The 16,638-nt window shown below is 47.5% G+C and overlaps 1 protein-coding gene across 13 annotated transcripts; it reads left to right on the top strand.

Annotated features, from left to right (window-relative positions):
- Positions 1-1,145: 1,145 nt before the first annotated feature.
- Positions 1,146-16,278, top strand: Mbd1 (methyl-CpG binding domain protein 1). Of its 13 annotated transcripts, none has more exons than XM_006525705.3 (16): positions 1,146-1,974; positions 2,944-3,079; positions 6,750-6,864; positions 6,954-7,198; positions 7,276-7,358; positions 7,557-7,597; positions 7,956-8,102; positions 8,186-8,314; positions 8,689-8,799; positions 8,884-8,958; positions 9,448-9,612; positions 9,948-10,256; positions 10,343-10,480; positions 10,842-10,970; positions 11,058-11,119; positions 15,420-16,275. In XM_006525705.3, the coding sequence occupies exons 2-16, from the start codon at positions 2,970-2,972 to the stop codon at positions 15,490-15,492; spliced, it is 1,932 nt and encodes a 643-aa protein (XP_006525768.1). In that variant the 5' UTR covers positions 1,146-1,974; positions 2,944-2,969; the 3' UTR covers positions 15,493-16,275. The 13 variants fall into 13 exon arrangements, with proteins under 13 accessions (XP_006525768.1, XP_017173336.1, XP_006525770.1 ...); XM_017317847.1 differs by lacking the exon at positions 15,420-16,275 and adding an exon at positions 12,220-14,779; NM_001357423.1 differs by having other exon boundaries at positions 1,716-1,974; positions 9,445-9,612; positions 15,420-16,278.
- Positions 16,279-16,638: the final 360 nt, after the last annotated feature.

The raw sequence follows: 16,638 nt of genomic DNA on the forward strand, positions 1-16,638 counted from the left end.
CTTGCAATACCGGTCTCACTCCTTGTGTGTCTATGTCTGTTTTTAATAGTTCCAAAGATTTCTGCATTTTAGTTCAGCTTATTCCTAGACTCCTGTATCATGATGATAGCTCCTTTTTAGACAAATTTGAGCATCGGGTCCGCTGGAGAAGAGAACCCGTTACCTTAACTTTGGCAGTTCTATTAGGATTGGGAGTAGCGGCTGGAGTAGGTACAGGAACCGCTGCCTTAATTAAGACCCCCCAATACTATGAAGAACTACGTGCAGCTATGGATGTTGATCTTAGAACTATAGAACAGTCTATAACCAAATTAGAAGAATCTTTAACTTCCCTGTCCGAAGTGGTGCTACAAAATAGAAGGGGATTAGACTTATTATTCCTTAAAGAAGGAGGACTCTGTGCTGCCCTAAAAGAAGAATGTTGTTTTTATGTTGACCATTCAGGAGTAATCAAAGATTCTATGGCCAAACTTAGAGAACGCCTAGATATACGTAAAAGAGAAAGAGAAAGCCAACAAGGATGGTTCGAAAGCTGGTTTAATAAGTCCCCTTGGCTCACCACTCTCCTCTCCACCATAGCAGGACCTTTAATTACACTTATGCTTTTGCTTACTTTTGGCCCCTGCATCCTTAATAAGTTGGTAGCTTTTATTAGAGAAAGGATAAATGCAGTACATGTTATGGTACTAAGGCAACAATATCGGGTCCTCCAAGAGGTTGAAAACTGGCTCTAAGATTAGAGCTGTTTTCTAAAAGGAGTGGGGGATGAAGAATAAAGATAAAAAATTACTGAACTCTTCCTCACCCCAGAGCCCGACCCCTCCCATCTAGAGATTGTTCCCAGAACACTCCTGAACTCTTCACCCCAGAATGCATTCCTGAACTCCTCATCCTAGAGTTCGAACCCTCCCAACTAAAGACTGTTCCAAGAACATTTTTGAGATAAGGGCCTCCTGGAACAACCTCAGAATGAACCGGGTACATTGCCAAATAATAGGACATGACCCCTTAGTTACGTAGAATTCCCTTGGCAGAACCCCTTGTCCCTTGGCAGAACCCCTTAGTTATGCAAACTTGTACTTTCCCTGCCCCGCTCTCCCCCCTTGAGTTTTTCTTATATAAGCCTGTGAAAAATTTGGCTCGAGGTCGATTCTCCTCTACACCATACTAGGTGTATGAGCTTTGACCCCAGAGCTCTGGTCTATGTGCTTTCTTGCTGTTGCTTTATTAAATCTTGCCCTCTACATTTTGAGTTCGGTCTCAGTGTCTTCTTGGGTCCGCGGCTGAGTGAGGGTCTCCCTTCGGGGGTCTTTCATTTGCACACCACACCTCCTCCTTGGTTCCCAAGCAAGGAACCTGGCCAGGGTGCAGCGATCCTATTCCACAAAGAAGCGGGTACCAATCCTGAAGAAGGCAGTCACAGGAACAAAGGCGGAATGTCTCCTGGAAAAGGAAGTGGACAGGCATAACCTCGTCGTTCAGTGCTCCTGCTATTTGTGGAGACCGAAATTCGGAGTGGGCCGAGCCGGCCAGGCCATTCACGCCCCCTTGTGTCCGGAGCGACTTTGGAGCGGAGCAGCAGGGAAGGTGGAGGTGCCTGTGCACCGAGGCGCGCAGACGCACAGGCAACCGAGACCCGGCGGGCTGCGGGTGTTGTCAGTGCGCAGGCGCTGAAGATCCCCGGGAATCCGCGCGCCGCTGTGAAGCCGCAGTGCGCAGGCGCGGAGCCTCCCCAATGAGGGCACGCGTGACCAGGCTGTACACACAGCGGCTGGTCCTAGTCGGAGCCCCAAAGGCAAGCATTTGGTTTCCGGTTCCGGGAGTAAGCAACCGCCGCAGAGGCGACTGTTTTGGAAGAGGCACTGGTGGAGGAGGAAGAGAAGAAGAGTGGAACGGGCCGGTCGCGCTAGTGGGATCCTTCTCATGGGTCCACGGGCCTAGAGCGGAGGAAGCTGCGGGCCTGGTGTCAAGCTGGTGAGACAGCCGTGGGAGTGGCGACAGCTCGGGAGGAGGCTGTGGAGGCTCGGAACGCTAGCGGGGGCCCTCGCCTCCGGAGAAGGAATGACTTCCTCTGAATGTTTAAAGAGGGGACTGGGGTAACTGGACAGAAAGACCGAAGAGGAAGGGATGTGGCTCAGGGCATTGACAGCGGTGTCTAGATTCTGGGACTAGGATGGCGAGGAGTAGAAGAGAGAGAACGTTCAGAGAGTCATTGAGTCTTCGTGTTAAACAGGATAGAAATGGCGTCCCAAAGCTGATCATGCAAAGATAAGGCCTCGAGACGGGAGAAATAGTTAGAATAATGAGGGACTGGACACTCTTGGTGGACAAAAAGAAGTAGAATGTCCGATGGTTGGGAGGGAAGGCCTTGTCTTGGAACACAAAACTAGGAAATTGGGAGGCCAGGTCACTGTGGAGGGAAAAGGAAGTTTCACAAGATGATAAGAGGAATGGAGAATGGTAATACAGTTAGAGAAAGAGTAGCTAACACCGGCTGTAGGGGTGAGCAATAGAGACGCTTGGGACCGAGACTGGAGAAGAGTTGTGGGTCTGAATAATGAGGGGAAAATAAGCTCTGGGGCCAACTCTTGAACTTAAGAGGGAGGCTTCCAACCTGAGGAATGGGAAGAATGTGTGGTAATGTTTGATCCAGTGTATGGAGGAGTTGGGGGCTCTGATCCATAAATGCAGCTAGAACACCGGGAGACGTTGGAAACTCAGGTCAAGGAAAGTTTAAATGGGTGCTTAGAACACTGAAGCAGGGTCCCAAGGACCAGAGAATTAGGGACCTCTTACCCAGAATAGGAGGACCGAGTCTTCTCAGACTGAGGAAGGGTGATATGCATGTTTGGAGGAGAACAAAGAGGGAGAAACAGGTTGCTTTTGTGGCCTGGAAATACTTTGCCACTCTCCCCTATACTCTACTTTCTTTCAATCTTGCAGGCTTCTGTTCTGTCCCTGAAGCATCTATGGCTGAGTCCTGGCAGGACTGCCCAGCCCTGGGCCCTGGCTGGAAACGCCGAGAGTCCTTTCGAAAGTCAGGGGCCTCGTTTGGACGCTCAGACATCTATTACCAGAGGTAACGGGTGTGCTCTGGGCAATGTTCAGTGGCGTTGGACCTTGTTAGTAATTAGAGCAAAGGGGTGTGTTTAAATCTATGGATGGAGTTAAAATTGTGCACATAGTCCTTATTACAAGTTTTGTGTTTTCTTAATCATGTATTCCTAATAAAGTTGATTTAATTTGGTCAAAGTCAATATTCACGGTGCATTTGTGATTATTCACAGACAAACATGGAACAGCTAAGAATTTGAATTGTCTAGTGCGTGTATTCGGAATCAAAGTTAAACAAGAACTCTCTCTCTCTCTCTCTCTCTGGTTCTGTAAACTGGTCATTCTTTCTACTGTCTCTTTAGAGCCATATTTTTGTTGGCAAATGTGTTGTTTAAAATGACTCCCAAATAAAGTGCTGAATTATTTTCTAGTGTTCTGAGCACGAGAAGATTTTCTTTCCTCCTTGTCAGATAAGCTTTTCTTCCACACATGAATTGCAGTGCTGTCTGGTTGAGTTGCTGTGTTCAAAAATTAGAACTGGTCCATCCAGAACAAGAAGAACAAACTTGCTGAGATGTGTGTGAGGCTGCTCTGGAAAGAACAGAAATTGTTGTAGGCTATTTAGTCACACTGTGAACCCCCTGAGACTGATTAGACCTACTAGGAAAAAAGTCTTGTTTGTAGCTGTGGTGTGGCTCAAACTTAGGTCAAGAGGCAGAACAAGCAACCAGTTGACAGGAAGTGAACATAAGATAATTAAAATATCATAGAGAATAAGAGGTAGTCATGAGGGTGGATAGAGAGATGCACAGGAAGTAGAAGGGAGGGACTTTCAGTTTGAAGAAGGGATTTTGTGTGAGTGGGAAAAGCTTGCTGGGCTGTCAGCAGAGGAGGAAGGTCAACTGGGTGCTTTCTCTGCCTCTCTGAGCTATCGGGCTCCCAAGTCTTCAATGGTAAAATCGAATGATTGAGATTTTTGTTAAAAAACAAGAAATTACCATCTATAGTGCTTGATGAAGCTTCAGAGAAGTTGTTAAGGTAGCCGTGAACCAATGGCCTTACAGTAAAGCACAGTACCAGCATCGTTACAGGGAAAGCCAAAAATGTATCAGCCATCATTAGGGAAATGGAACCCTCTCAGCTGGTGCTGGCTGGCCTGTGTGTCTCAGAAGATGATGTGGTGGAGAAACACTGTACTTACGGTATATGTTCTGTACAGCAGGTGTCTTCAGGAAAACAACAAAACATTAGCAGACAAACCTAGATAAAACATCCTCTAAAGCCATTGGCTCTTAGTCATTAACAATCATGGAGTCATTTGTACGAAACCAGTGTTTTTAAGCAGAGACTCATAAAACAGAGGACAATTGATCAGTTGCTTGAAAATGTGACAGGCTTGCTGGAACCCACCTGTGTCTCCTGTAGGCACAGTGGTCCTTGTTTCAAAAATTCAGGGTTTGTAGCAACTTCATAATACGTAATTAATATATATAGTGAAAATTGACTGTAAATGTATCAACATTGAAGTTTATAAGCATGGTGTTATTGATGGAGCTATTAAAAATTTTCACTGTTTATTTAAGTTGCCATTGCCCTAGAAGAATGTAATAAAATTTCACAGTTTTCATTATGTTTATAACTTTTTTCACATGAGGTTATATAAAAATTTCAAAACTTCTAAATAATTGTGTATGTACATATGAATATATATCAAATTAGTAAATCGATTTGTTAGTTTGTGGATGCTGGTAGAAAATGTGATACTTCTGGGCCAGTGATAACAAAGTTTCTCACAGGATCAGAATCCATAATACTGTGCTTTTGATATTTTTCCGAGTCCCCATTCCCATAGACTGATATGAAGAGGGCTCAGTAACATGTGTGCTGCATTAGGTATAGCAAAGGCCCCTGTCTGTTTGAGCTTGCATAACCAAGTGTCAGTTCAATAGGTTTCCTGCCCTTTTCTCCTGGCAGGGGGCTTCTTCTAAAGTTACTTGTTTTTACAAACAGTAGATAGTTTGTTTCAAGAGACAGTGTCTCTCATCATTGGGAAGTGAAAAGGCCTGGACTACCATCACTCAGCATTAACTATACTTATACCTTGTTTTGCATATAGTTTCATTTTCATGTTTTAAAAATATTTCTGTTACAAACTTTTATGATTACTCATTTTTGCATGTAGTACAAGATATTTAAGTACTGAGAGTGTTAGTAATGTGCATAGAGCCTTGAGTTTGTGAGCACTCCATAAACTTAAGCATGGTGGTATACTCATGAAAACCTAGCACTTGGGAGGCAGGGGCCAGGTAGAGACAGGAGGATTAGAAGTTCTAGGTCATGTTTCTTTACATAGCGAGTTTCAAAGCCTCTGGGTCTCCCTCTTAAAAGCAAAACAAAATACATACTTACATGTTACTTAATGTGGCTATATTTTGTGTTGATTTTTACTTGTATAATTTTTAACACTAGTGTTATATGTTGTAAGTATATTTATGAGTTTTTGTTTTTAGTGTTTAATTACTTCTGAGACAGGTTCTCTACAGAGCCCCAGAGTTTACTATATAGACCAGGCTGGCCTTGAACTTGGAGAAATCCATCCCCTTGCCTCTGCCTCCCAAGTTCTGGGATTAAAGGCATGTGCCACCATGTCTGACCTATTTCTGTGCCTATGTACAGTTACCAATAGTAATACAATCTGAGGAGTACACAGTGACTGCAGTTACACAAACCCAGGTAGTGTCATACACTCCTGTCCAGCTAAGCTAAGGATTCATCTAGTAATACATTGCTTACTGGTATGATATATTCTGAGAAACATGTTATTTAATGGATTATCATGTGGAAATCATAGATTATAAAACTAGGACATGGGTGGTATCATTAGCTAACATAATCTTACTGGAGCATCGCATACATGTAGTTGGTTATTGATGGAAGCATCATTGAGTACCATGTAACTATGGCATACTGCTCTTATGCTGAACAAAAGTCAGGAGATTAAATCAAGCATAGGAGAGAATAATGAAGTCAAAAGAAGCAGTAAACATTTAGTTATATCCGGTTCCTACTGGTCTACCATTGCAGTTTCACATCACATTGTTTTTCATAAGTAGGGCTCTCACGATAAAATTACACTAAGTTCATAAACTAGTGATTCTAATCTCAGCACTTGGGAGGCAGAGGCAGGCGGATTTCTGAGTCCGAGGCCAGCCTGGTTTAAAGAGTGAGTTCCAGGACAGCCGGGGCTACACAGAGAAACCCTGTCTCGAAAAACCAAAAAAATCATTAATCAAATGTGTACTGTATATCATTGTGCTATAGGCCTTGTGCTAGATTTGTTTGCAGTAACACCATTACAGATACCTAAATAATGTTTTTTGTTATGATGTTAATTTTGCTATGACAGTATTGCCAGATAATAAAATTTTTACTGTATTATGATTTTATGGAATTAGCATAGAATATATGATGTTATAGATCAAAATGAGGTTCACAATTATATTATTTATTAACATTTGTATGCATGCTGGTACTTATATTCATATTTTGCATTCCTATTACTTATATTGGGGTAGGGCTTGGGTGGGGCACACAGACTCCAGACTGCTTGCCGCATCTCACCAGATCTGTGAGGATGTGTGAGTGGCATGTTACTGGTGCCATCTTGGTACCCAGTCATTCTGGTTCATTCTCAGCCCCACAGGAGAAAAGATCCGAAGCAAAGTTGAGCTGACTCGGTACTTGGGCCCTGCATGTGATCTTACCCTGTTTGACTTCAGACAAGGCACCTTATGCCATCCCATTCCCAAGGTACTTGACAATGTTGGTACCGATGCTAGGGCAATTGTGTCACATGGCACCCGGGCATTAATCTATGTGCTTCTTGTCTTCATCTTCAGACTCATCCCTTGGCTGTCCCCAGCAAGAAGAAAAAGAAGCCTTCTAAACCAGCCAAGACTAAGAAACAGCAGGTTGGGCTGCAGCGAAGTGAGGTCAGGAGAGAGACTCCACAGGGGGAATATAAGGCCCCTACTGCCACAGCTCTAGCTTCACTATCTGTGTCTGCATCTGCGTCTTCGTCTGCATCTGCATCTGCGTCTTCGTCTGCATCTGCATCTGCATCTGCGTCTTCACATGCACCTGTGTGAGTATTGGTTTAAAGTGAACCAGGTGGGTGTGGCTTGGGATTGGAGGTGCTTACTCCTGCCCTTTTTACCCTAGGTGCTGTGAGAATTGTGGAATCCACTTTTCATGGGATGGTGTCAAAAGGCAGAGACTTAAGACGTTGTGCAAAGATTGTCGAGGTAAAGGGAATTAGACAGGCCACACTGTAGACCCAGTGCCAGGCTAAGCTGGAGGTTATGTTAGAAGCATTTGCATATCTGGAATCAGCCTGTGAGCCCCACTGTGTTGCCATTGTAAGGTGGTAAAGTCTGGGTTAATGGAGTTGCTGAGCCACATGTCTGAAGCGTGGTTTCTGTTTCTCTCCCTTCTCCCACCAGCACAGAGAATCGCCTTCAACCGCGAACAGAGAATGTTTAAGGTAAGAACGGTAGTCTCTGTAGTCGACAGGGAGTAGGGAATGACAGGGCTGGTAGAGGGTTTGGGACTATTGGGTTGTTTTTTTGTAGTTTTAGTTAGGGACCTAGCTGTTGGTTTGTTTGTAGATCCAGCAATGGGAATTAATGTGCTGTCAGTAGACAAAAGGATGCATTTAACAGAGCCCTTCCTTGTAGGGAACATCATAGCGGTCTTAGTGTTGGCAAACTAGTCAGTAGTTTATCAGCTCTGTGTGGCAAGGAGGCTAATGGGAGCCTTGCATAGTAGATGTGCAAGCGTTTGGAGAGAGAGCAGCGGTCCTGGAGCCAAGGCTTTTAACCTTGCCCATCCGTCTCTGACAGCGAGTCGGCTGTGGGGACTGTGCAGCTTGCCTGGTGAAAGAGGACTGTGGGGTGTGCTCCACCTGTCGCCTGCAACTGCCCAGTGATGTGGCCTCAGGGCTTTACTGCAAGTGTGAGCGGAGACGATGCCTGCGGATTATGGAGAAGGTGAGCCCAGTCACAAGGGGTGGGCCCAGGCTCACCTCAGTCCCCGGCTGACTCCAGACATCACACCTCCGGCCTCCCCACAGAGCCGAGGGTGTGGCGTGTGTCGGGGTTGTCAGACCCAAGAGGACTGTGGCCATTGCTGCATCTGTCTTCGCTCTCCCCGCCCTGGTCTCAAGCGCCAGTGGAGGTGTTTGCAACGGCGCTGTTTTTGGGTGAGTTGGGCTGGAAGGGACTGGTGATGGTGGAGCCAGGGCTGGACCAGAGCTCCTTCTGCTATTAAATCCACCAGCACCACTGCTGTTGCTTCTTCCAAGCTGATCTGGTTTGCCCTGCCTCGTGTCTCACTGCCTTCTGTCCCATGCTCACCTCCTTTGTTCTGCCTACCTGCTTTTCTCTGGTAGCACACTGCTCATCTCTTCCGAGGCCACTCTCAAGGATGTCAGCAGTGCCCCCCTCACGTTGTGGTTTCCCCCACTGTGAGTGCCTGACTGCACACTGCCTGACCACTCAATGCATGCTTTCTGCGCTCCTTGGGTCCAGTGTCTACCTGGTGCCACCAAGCCTTAACTATTCTTTTGGCTTCTAGGGTAAACGTGATTCTAGTAAGAGAGGCTCGAAGGTAGCGTCTCAGCGTCACTCCCAAGCCCCGCCACTTCCTCCACATCCTGCATCACAGTACACAGAGCCCACAGAGCTGGTAATGCCCTGGTGGGCAGGGGGAAGGCACAACCCTAAACTTAACTCAGAACCTGCCCTGACCCCAGCATATTTGCCTCTGCAGCACATCAGCGACATAGCACCCACATCACCTGCTGAGTTCATCTATTACTGTGTAGACGAGGACGAGGACGAGCTAGTGAGTGGCCCCACCCTCCCTGGATAAGCCTGGACTCTGGCTGCTTCCTTAACCCCAAGGAAGCGAGCGCTGTACTGGAACTAGTAGGGGTACTAGTGAGTACCAGGGTGGGATAAACAGTTACCGGGAAAGCACAGCAACAGTGCTTCCTGTCACATGACCCAGCATCGATGGCTGAACAGTGACCCTCACAAGGGCAGATAGAGTAAGCCAGCACGGCTGGCATAGCAATGAGAACTCGTGGAGCAGCAGCACAGTCCTGATGGAAGGAGGTCCGGAGACAGTCTCGGTAGCAGATGCCGAGACGCACAGTGATGGAGCAGCCCCAGTCCTAATGGTCTTGGAGACCAGCTGGCACAGTGATGGTAGCATTTTGAAGTCGCAGATGCTGAGGAGAGCTGGGCTGAGCCTGGTGTGTAGGTAGCTCCTCCATGAGGGTGTTGAGGATGGCCCTTAGTGACGGAACCACCGTTCCCTCCACCCCAGCAGCCCTACACGAACCAGCGGCAGAACCGCAAGTGTGGGGCCTGTGCAGCCTGCCTACGGCGGATGGACTGTGGCCGCTGCGACTTCTGCTGCGACAAGCCCAAATTCGGGGGTGGCAACCAGAAGCGCCAGAAGTGTCGTTGGCGCCAGTGCCTGCAGTTTGCCATGGTGGGTGGGGCAGGAGGGGTCAGGTGCATGGGCTAGGCTGGCTGTGGCCCACCCCCCCAGTGCTTGGGAGTGGTTGGGCAAGCCTGGTAGATGGGTGGGTGGTCTAGTAACTTGAGTTGAGGATTAGCAGGCATTGTGTTGGGGTAAATGAGTCTAGCTGGTACTGCCATTGCTTATAGGAGACTGAGTAGCAGGCTCAGTGGTGAGAACTCATGAAAGCAGCAGACTCTGTGCTGGGTCTGATGGGAAGTTAGCAGGCTCACTGAGTAGGGCAAGGTGGGCGTGCGTGGTCAGATGGCACCAGCTGACCATAGCACTCAATCTTTTTTTCACAGAAGCGGCTGCTGCCCAGTGCTGGGTCAGGGTCTGGGGAGGGAGCAGGATTGCGTCCATATCAGACCCATCAGACCCATCAAAAGAGGCCTGCTTCTGCTCGACAACTCCAACTGAGCTCTCCCTTAAAGGCCCCTTGGGCTGTGGTCACAGCACCACCAGGCCCTGTCCGAGATTCAAGAAAGCAGCAAGCAGGTAGAGGCTCTGTACTGCCCCAGCCTGACACAGACTTTGTGTTTTTACAAGAGGGTACCAGCAGTGCCATGCAGATGCCTGGCACTGCTGCAGCTTGCACAGAAGTCCCAGTACAGGTAAGGTCTCATCCTGCTCTTTCCAGCCCCACCCAGCCCTTGCTGTGGAGCTGAGACCAAGTCTGCTGCCATCCTCCCTTATGCAGGCGGCCCAGTGCTCTGCCCCGAGCTGGGTTGTGGCCTTACCCCAGGTGAAGCAAGAGACGGCAGATGCTCCAGAGGAGTGGACAGCAGTCACGACCTTCCTGACTTCCTCCACGCTGCAGTCTGGCTTCCCTAGCAAGGTTTGGGCAGTAATGGGTGTGCTGTTGGTGCCACACAGGTGGTCTGTAAACAAGAGGATAGTCAGCCACGATAGTGGCACTCTGATAGAGTGATAGGTGTGCTGTTTATGACCATTCTGTTGAATTAGCCAGCATATCTAGCAGATGCCATATTCTCCATAGGCAACTTTTGCCCAGCTCACAGGAGACTGGAGATGGTTGAGGTATGGGAAAGGCTCACAGGCAGGGAGGTGGCATTTCTTATTGATGAAAGCTAGGTCTGTCTGCATAATGGCCTAGCTGATAAAGCAACAACAACAAACAAACAAACAACCTTGCCTTAAGCCAGCCCTGTCCAAATTACTGACCTTCCTAATTCTAGGCTGCAGATCCAGACCTTTCACCTGTGAAACAAGAGCCCCCTGGCCCTGAAGAGGATGGAGAAGAGAAAAAAGATGATGTCTCTGAAACAACCCCAGCAGAGGAGATAGGAGGGGTTGGCACGCCAGTGGTCAGTGCTGGGGGACAAGCCAACCCTATCCTGAACTTGCCTTATCTCCTCCCTCTGTACTGATCCATGATGTGAATTCTTCCTCAGATCACGGAGATTTTCAGCCTGGGTGGAACCCGCCTCCGAGATGCAGAAGCCTGGTTGCCAAGGTGTGCTCCGTACAGTTAGGTGTGGGGATGGGGTGTGTGCTGACCAGATATGGCCTGAGTTTTGAATCTAGGGTTAGCAATTTGATTTGGTGCAGAGGGACAGAAAGGTGTGTGTGTGTGCGTGTGCGTGTGCGTGCGCGTGCGTGCGTGTGCGCGCACTCAGCACTGTAAGGATTGTTCCTGAGCCCAACCCATTGGTTTCAGGGCTTTCCTCTTGGGGAAGGGACAGGACTTATGCTCCATGATGATATTGAAGGAAAACAGATAAAGTAAGGCTGGTTGCAACCTCCCTAAGAAAATCCTTGACGAGTTAGACTTGTCATACATTCTTAGGCAGATCACTGTGGTCTTGAAGGCCTTTGGAGTCCCTAGGAGCCCATTTGTGGGTGCAGGGTCCCTGCTGACGGGAAGAGTCGATACTGACTTGCCTGAGCAGTGGAGTTGGTTAGGGGACTGGGTTTGATGAGACAGTGTGAGCTAAGTCTATAGTAGCTATGTGACCTCAAGTGCATCCCCCCACTCCCCAGAACAGCCTTTGTGGGTCGACGGGGCTGTGCCTCTCAAACCTTTGCTGTTGGGTTTCAGATACTATGTAGACCTGTCCTTGTGAGTCTGGTAACAGAAGTGAGGAGAGCTGCCATTGTGGTGGGAGGAGGATGCCCCACATTACCCCAAGGTTAGAACAATGAGTAGACCAAGCACCTGGATCCCTTTGCTTCCACAAATAGTTTTAACAGCTAGAGACCTTGGGAGTGTACCTTGTAAATAGCAGGTGGAGGTGACTGAGTCCTGGCTGCTGTGGAGCAGTTGGGGGCTCCCACTGGTAACTACAGTGAAGCCTATAAGGCTTACCCCTGAGGAGGGGATACAGGGTCCCGCCCTCAGGGAGCTTAGGATTTTCTGGAAGATGAAATTAGTACCTTATAACAGACAAGTGCTATACTGTTTACATTGCTAGTCTATCGATGAAAGAAAAGTGGCTGTAGGACAAATAAGGAGAAATGGATGGAGATACAGAATAGTAGAAAATGGTTTTGTGATGCTGTGTTTTGTACATAGCAAACCTCATTCAACAGACAGACCTGCTCCCTCTTCTCTAGGTCCAAGGACCTTAAAAATCCTGAAGCTAAAATGCAGTAGACGGGAGGCTTCTGCTGACTGTAGGACTGAAGGTGATATTTGCAGACCGGCTTTATGAAAGACAACCCTGATCTCCAGGGGCTGGGCCCTGGCCTGGTTGCAGAGCTTGAGTGTGAATCAACCCTAGGAGAGAAACCTACAAGCACAACGAGGAGCAGGCCTGCTCAGTCCTTGGACCTTAGAGGAAGCAAGCTGGAGAGGAAGAGAAAGAGAGTAGAAGGCTGGCAGCACATCTGCTCCTCCGAGGATCTCAGTGAGATGAGAAGTTGGATAGTAGGCTAGGGAAGGATAGCTGAAGCACTACAGACAACTCACACAGCCATCTTCAGTGTATTTGTTGGTGGCTTCTGGATGACCTGGCAGTGTGTCTGAACATTTTCTCAGGGAAACAGCAGTTGCAATGCTCTGCAAATAAAGGCGGGAAAGGGACTGCTGTTTGCTGAGCTCCGCTGTGGAGCCAGCGACAGTGAACCTCACAGTAGTCTGTAGGAACACACTGGGATTGTGCACTTTTGCAGGTGGGTAAGATTCAGAAGAGATGAGCTTTCCCAGCATCAAAGAGTTAGTGTTGGTCGAGTCTAGAAATACACCTAGGCTATAAAAGCTTTGTTCTTTAAGCCACTAAACTGTTCACTGCAACCTTCTGTGCAATAATGTATATTACAATAACAGTTTCAGTGACTGTAAACATAGCAGTGGGTCACTGTGAACACTAAGAGATTCTTTATGTCTTGCCTTTGTCGTGGTTTAGGGGAGGCCCAGGCTGTGAGTAGATGGATCACCTTGTTAGGCCCTGGATGCTGCGTAGGCTCCCTCTGTTCCTCAGCGTGTCCTTCCCCACCGCTGGCTGACAGTTTGCTGTGCCCAGACACTCGCACTTCAGGCAGGGCGGTGCTTGGGACTAAAGCTGTTAGCCTGACCCCTCTTTTCCTGGCAGCTGCTCTCTGATGATCTTTGCTTGTTTCCTGCCCTCAGCCCAAAGGTTTGTTAGGAGGCTGAGTGAATTTATACACTGAGTCCTACCCGAGGACCAGTCTTGGCTCAGCCTTACCTCATTTCCCATTCTTAAAATGCCAAAAAGTGTAAAGTTTGTTACTTAGTCAACTTTACAGGGCAGGACTGTACCTCACCATATGTGTGTCCTGTGTACCCCATGTATTAGCTTTGTCCCAGCTCTGCTGTCTTAGGTAATGCAGATCTGGATCCCTCTCACAGACAGAGCTCTGCCACCGTGGTCTCTGCCTTTGCCTAGTTGTGTCCTAGACCATGCTGCTCTTCAACCCCTAGAGCGCACATCCACTTGTCGCTTGTATCCTGGTAGCTCTGACAGTGAGTGGTGTGTTAAGGGACGTGTGCGTGGTTGGCCTTTGACTTGTGAATGAAGATTCTGACTACTATGTGTGTTTGACTAGGGGATAATCAAAAGGTCAGAATCAGTACAACAAAGGCTGGTGTATGCATGTTAAGGACGTTTTGGGAGACGTTTTACATTATGTAATTTGCAGCTATGGTTTAGCGGCCTCTAGGACTGTCATTTATATATAATGCTGGGACTTAATAGTATTCAGGATGGGGAGTCAGGAAGGGTAGAGTATTCTGGATGGGGAGTTAGGAAGGGTAGGTGGACATATGGGAGCCCTTGAAACAAGAGTTGGAATTCAAGAAGATGGCCTGGAATCCATGCAGCGTCTCACCGCCTCCAGCTTCAGTGATGTTTATATCCTGCAGAAGAAGCTAGTGTCCTTAGGAGCAGCTGGCCTAGGACTGGAGAAGCTAAAGGAAGATCCCAGGGCAATTGTAGCAGCTAAAAGCCTGGCTGGAGGCCAGGCTGTTTTCCCCATACCAAGGTGAGACAGCAGACTAGTGACAGAGTGTATGAACTGCAAAGTGCATGGTGTCCTGCACCGGCCTCCCAAGTTTTAACAACCGTCCACTGCTGCTTCCCTTCCACTAGCCACAGCGTTTCTGTGGATGTTCTTAACTGGAAGTAACTGGGGAGGATCCCAGGAAGCATAGCCTATAGTCCAGGTGACATGTTAGAAAGCCACTCTGCCATGAGCCGGCTCCCAAGGGCTCACCACTCACCTGAGGATGACATAACAAAACTACATTGCTGAAAATGTAAGGCCGAAGACCATGGATGTCATGATGTTCCCAGCAAGTAAAGAAATCCTGTCCAGCTCATCCGTAACAGGCTTGCTGGTCTCAGCCGTGCTTGTTCCGTTCATCCAGGTCTCGAACGCTTGGCCCATAGTTCTCACTGGACGTGACACTGGGATTCAGAAATGCAGTTTTATAAAATGCATCAATATATATTACAAGTGATAAAAAGATCTCCAGTTTATTATGGACTTTGATGCTCAAATATAGAATTGAGTATATTGTGGAAAAGCCAGTCCTTTTTTGAGTTGGTTTGTTTTGTTTTGTTGTTTTTGAAAGTATAGAAGTTGGAAACAATCATTTCTATTTCTAAGGTGTTCTATTGTAAAATTATTTTAAAACAAATTTTCTTGTTCTATTTTTATGTTAGTGTTTCTTTGGGGATGTTTGGTGGTGGTTACAGTGTTGACTGCTGTGGGAAAACGGGGTCGTGGGTGGCAAGATGAGGTCGGCTGTGCTATTTCCCTCTGCTTCTGTGGGGTGACTGCAGGCTGAGGCACCGCGATTGCTACTCCTCCCATCATGCAGTCTGTAAGGCTCCTCTAGAACTAGGCTGGATAGATTTTTAAAGCTGGTCTCAGCTGCCCTGGAGCAGAGCCTCTCCCTGCAAAGCCTCGTGTATGGAAAAGCTGGTCCCACTCTCCACCAAGTGGTGAAACGGTCTGAGTGTTAGTGCTACGGGGCTCATCAGCTGGTGGCTCTTCGGTGTGAGCTCAGGGTTGTCCTATGATGTCTGCAAGCAGGCCTTCTCAGACTCCCCAGCAAGACCTCTGTGGTGACGCAAATCTCAGGGTGAAGCTTGTGGGGCATGCAACCCCAGTCTCGGGTCTTTCACAAGCCCTGCTGAAGGGATTCCGTCCCCTCTTTCGAGGGTGTGCTGGGAGTGAGGGGACACCCACCTAAAGGTTCCCACAGAGAACACTCGGATGAGGGAGCTGCCTCTCTGGGCATGGTCTGCAAACCCAGACAGCCTTTTAATTTTTTTTCTTTTTTGTTTCAGGCTACATAAACTGTTAGCAGTAAATGAAAAAGAGTATTTTACTGAGCTGCAGTTGAAAGAAGAAGTTTTGTAGGAGAGAAAAGCAATTATTATTAAGAGAAGAAAGACATTCTTTTGTGGCTGAAAAGCTGAACCTGGAATTCAGGAAATGGAATGCAAATCTAGAGATGTACCATGTAGAGAATCTGAAGTGGGTGGGTTACAAATAATTAAGCACGCTAATTGGAAGAAAACCAACCTTAACCGTGTATACACATGAATTGCACTTAGTATCTGTCAGTGACTGGCCTTATTACTGCCCTCCCCTCCCCCCTCCTGACCTTGTTCCCCTACCCCCAGGGGCACCACAGTAGCAATCAATTGGCTCTTGAGCAGTATAACTCCATTTAACTGTTACTGGGAACTACAGCTCTGATTTCCAAGTGTGCTGAAGACCTGCTAGTTTCCTGGATTGTATTGCCAGTTTTGCCTGGGATCCTGACACTCAAGAATGGAGTATCTGGACTTCTGATCCAAAGCCGATTACTCTGTTCAGACTATTGTGTCCAGTCCAGTTAGACAACTGCCCCGCCAGTGTATCTGATCTGCCCTCTTCCTGTGTTAGCCCAAACTGTGAGTTCCATTTTCTGTTCGGTGCAGTAGGGAGATTTTATTCACAGTTGGGTGACTCGACAAAGCACTTCGGCTTCTTGAGCCTTAATCAACTTCACTGCAAACTAAAGAAAGCTAATACTTTCAATTCCTTTAACCCTGTACGAGAATTTTGTCAACCTCAAAGGTTGATCCTGAAAATTCTTTGCAAATTGTAAAAAAAAAAAAAAAAAAAAAAACAAACAAAGAAAAAAAAAAAAAAACCAAGCATAAGGTTGCCATGTGGTTATTATCGCCATCAAGATAAATTTCGAGATAGTACAAAATGTAGCCTCAAAGGTCCACTAACCTTTCTCGTACTTTTAGGTCTGTTACATGCCATACTAGCAAAATACACAGAGGTGTGCTTTGACCCTTTCAGTTAAGGTTTTTTAGGTCCGGTCCCCATCCCATCTATCTTTTGGGGGAGCCCTGGAGGAAGAGAAGGAGATGGAAGGAGGTGTTCCTGTGCTGGGCAGTGGTTGGGCAAGGCTTGATGGTGGCAGATTGCTCTTACGGGCCAGAGACTAGGGACTACTTCCACTTGGCCCGCCCACCTTCACTCTAGCAGCACGAGGAGGGGGGCGGG

This window comes from Mus musculus, chromosome 18, assembly GCF_000001635.26.
Source record: "Mus musculus strain C57BL/6J chromosome 18, GRCm38.p6 C57BL/6J".
NCBI classification, from domain to species: Eukaryota; Metazoa; Chordata; class Mammalia; order Rodentia; family Muridae; genus Mus; species Mus musculus.

What these genes read in the sequence shown, in the direction of transcription:
- Mbd1 (NM_001357423.1), top strand. Translation starts at nt 2,970, where the DNA reads ATGGCTGAGTCCTGGCAGGACTGCCCAGCCCTGGGCCCTGGCTGGAAA. An exon ending in ACACAGAGCCCACAGAGCTG is followed by an intron (nt 8,800 to 8,883) that starts GTAATGCCCTGG and finishes TTGCCTCTGCAG; the next exon opens with CACATCAGCGACATAGCACC. An exon ending in GAGGGGTTGGCACGCCAGTG is followed by an intron (nt 10,971 to 11,057) that starts GTCAGTGCTGGG and finishes ATTCTTCCTCAG; the next exon opens with ATCACGGAGATTTTCAGCCT.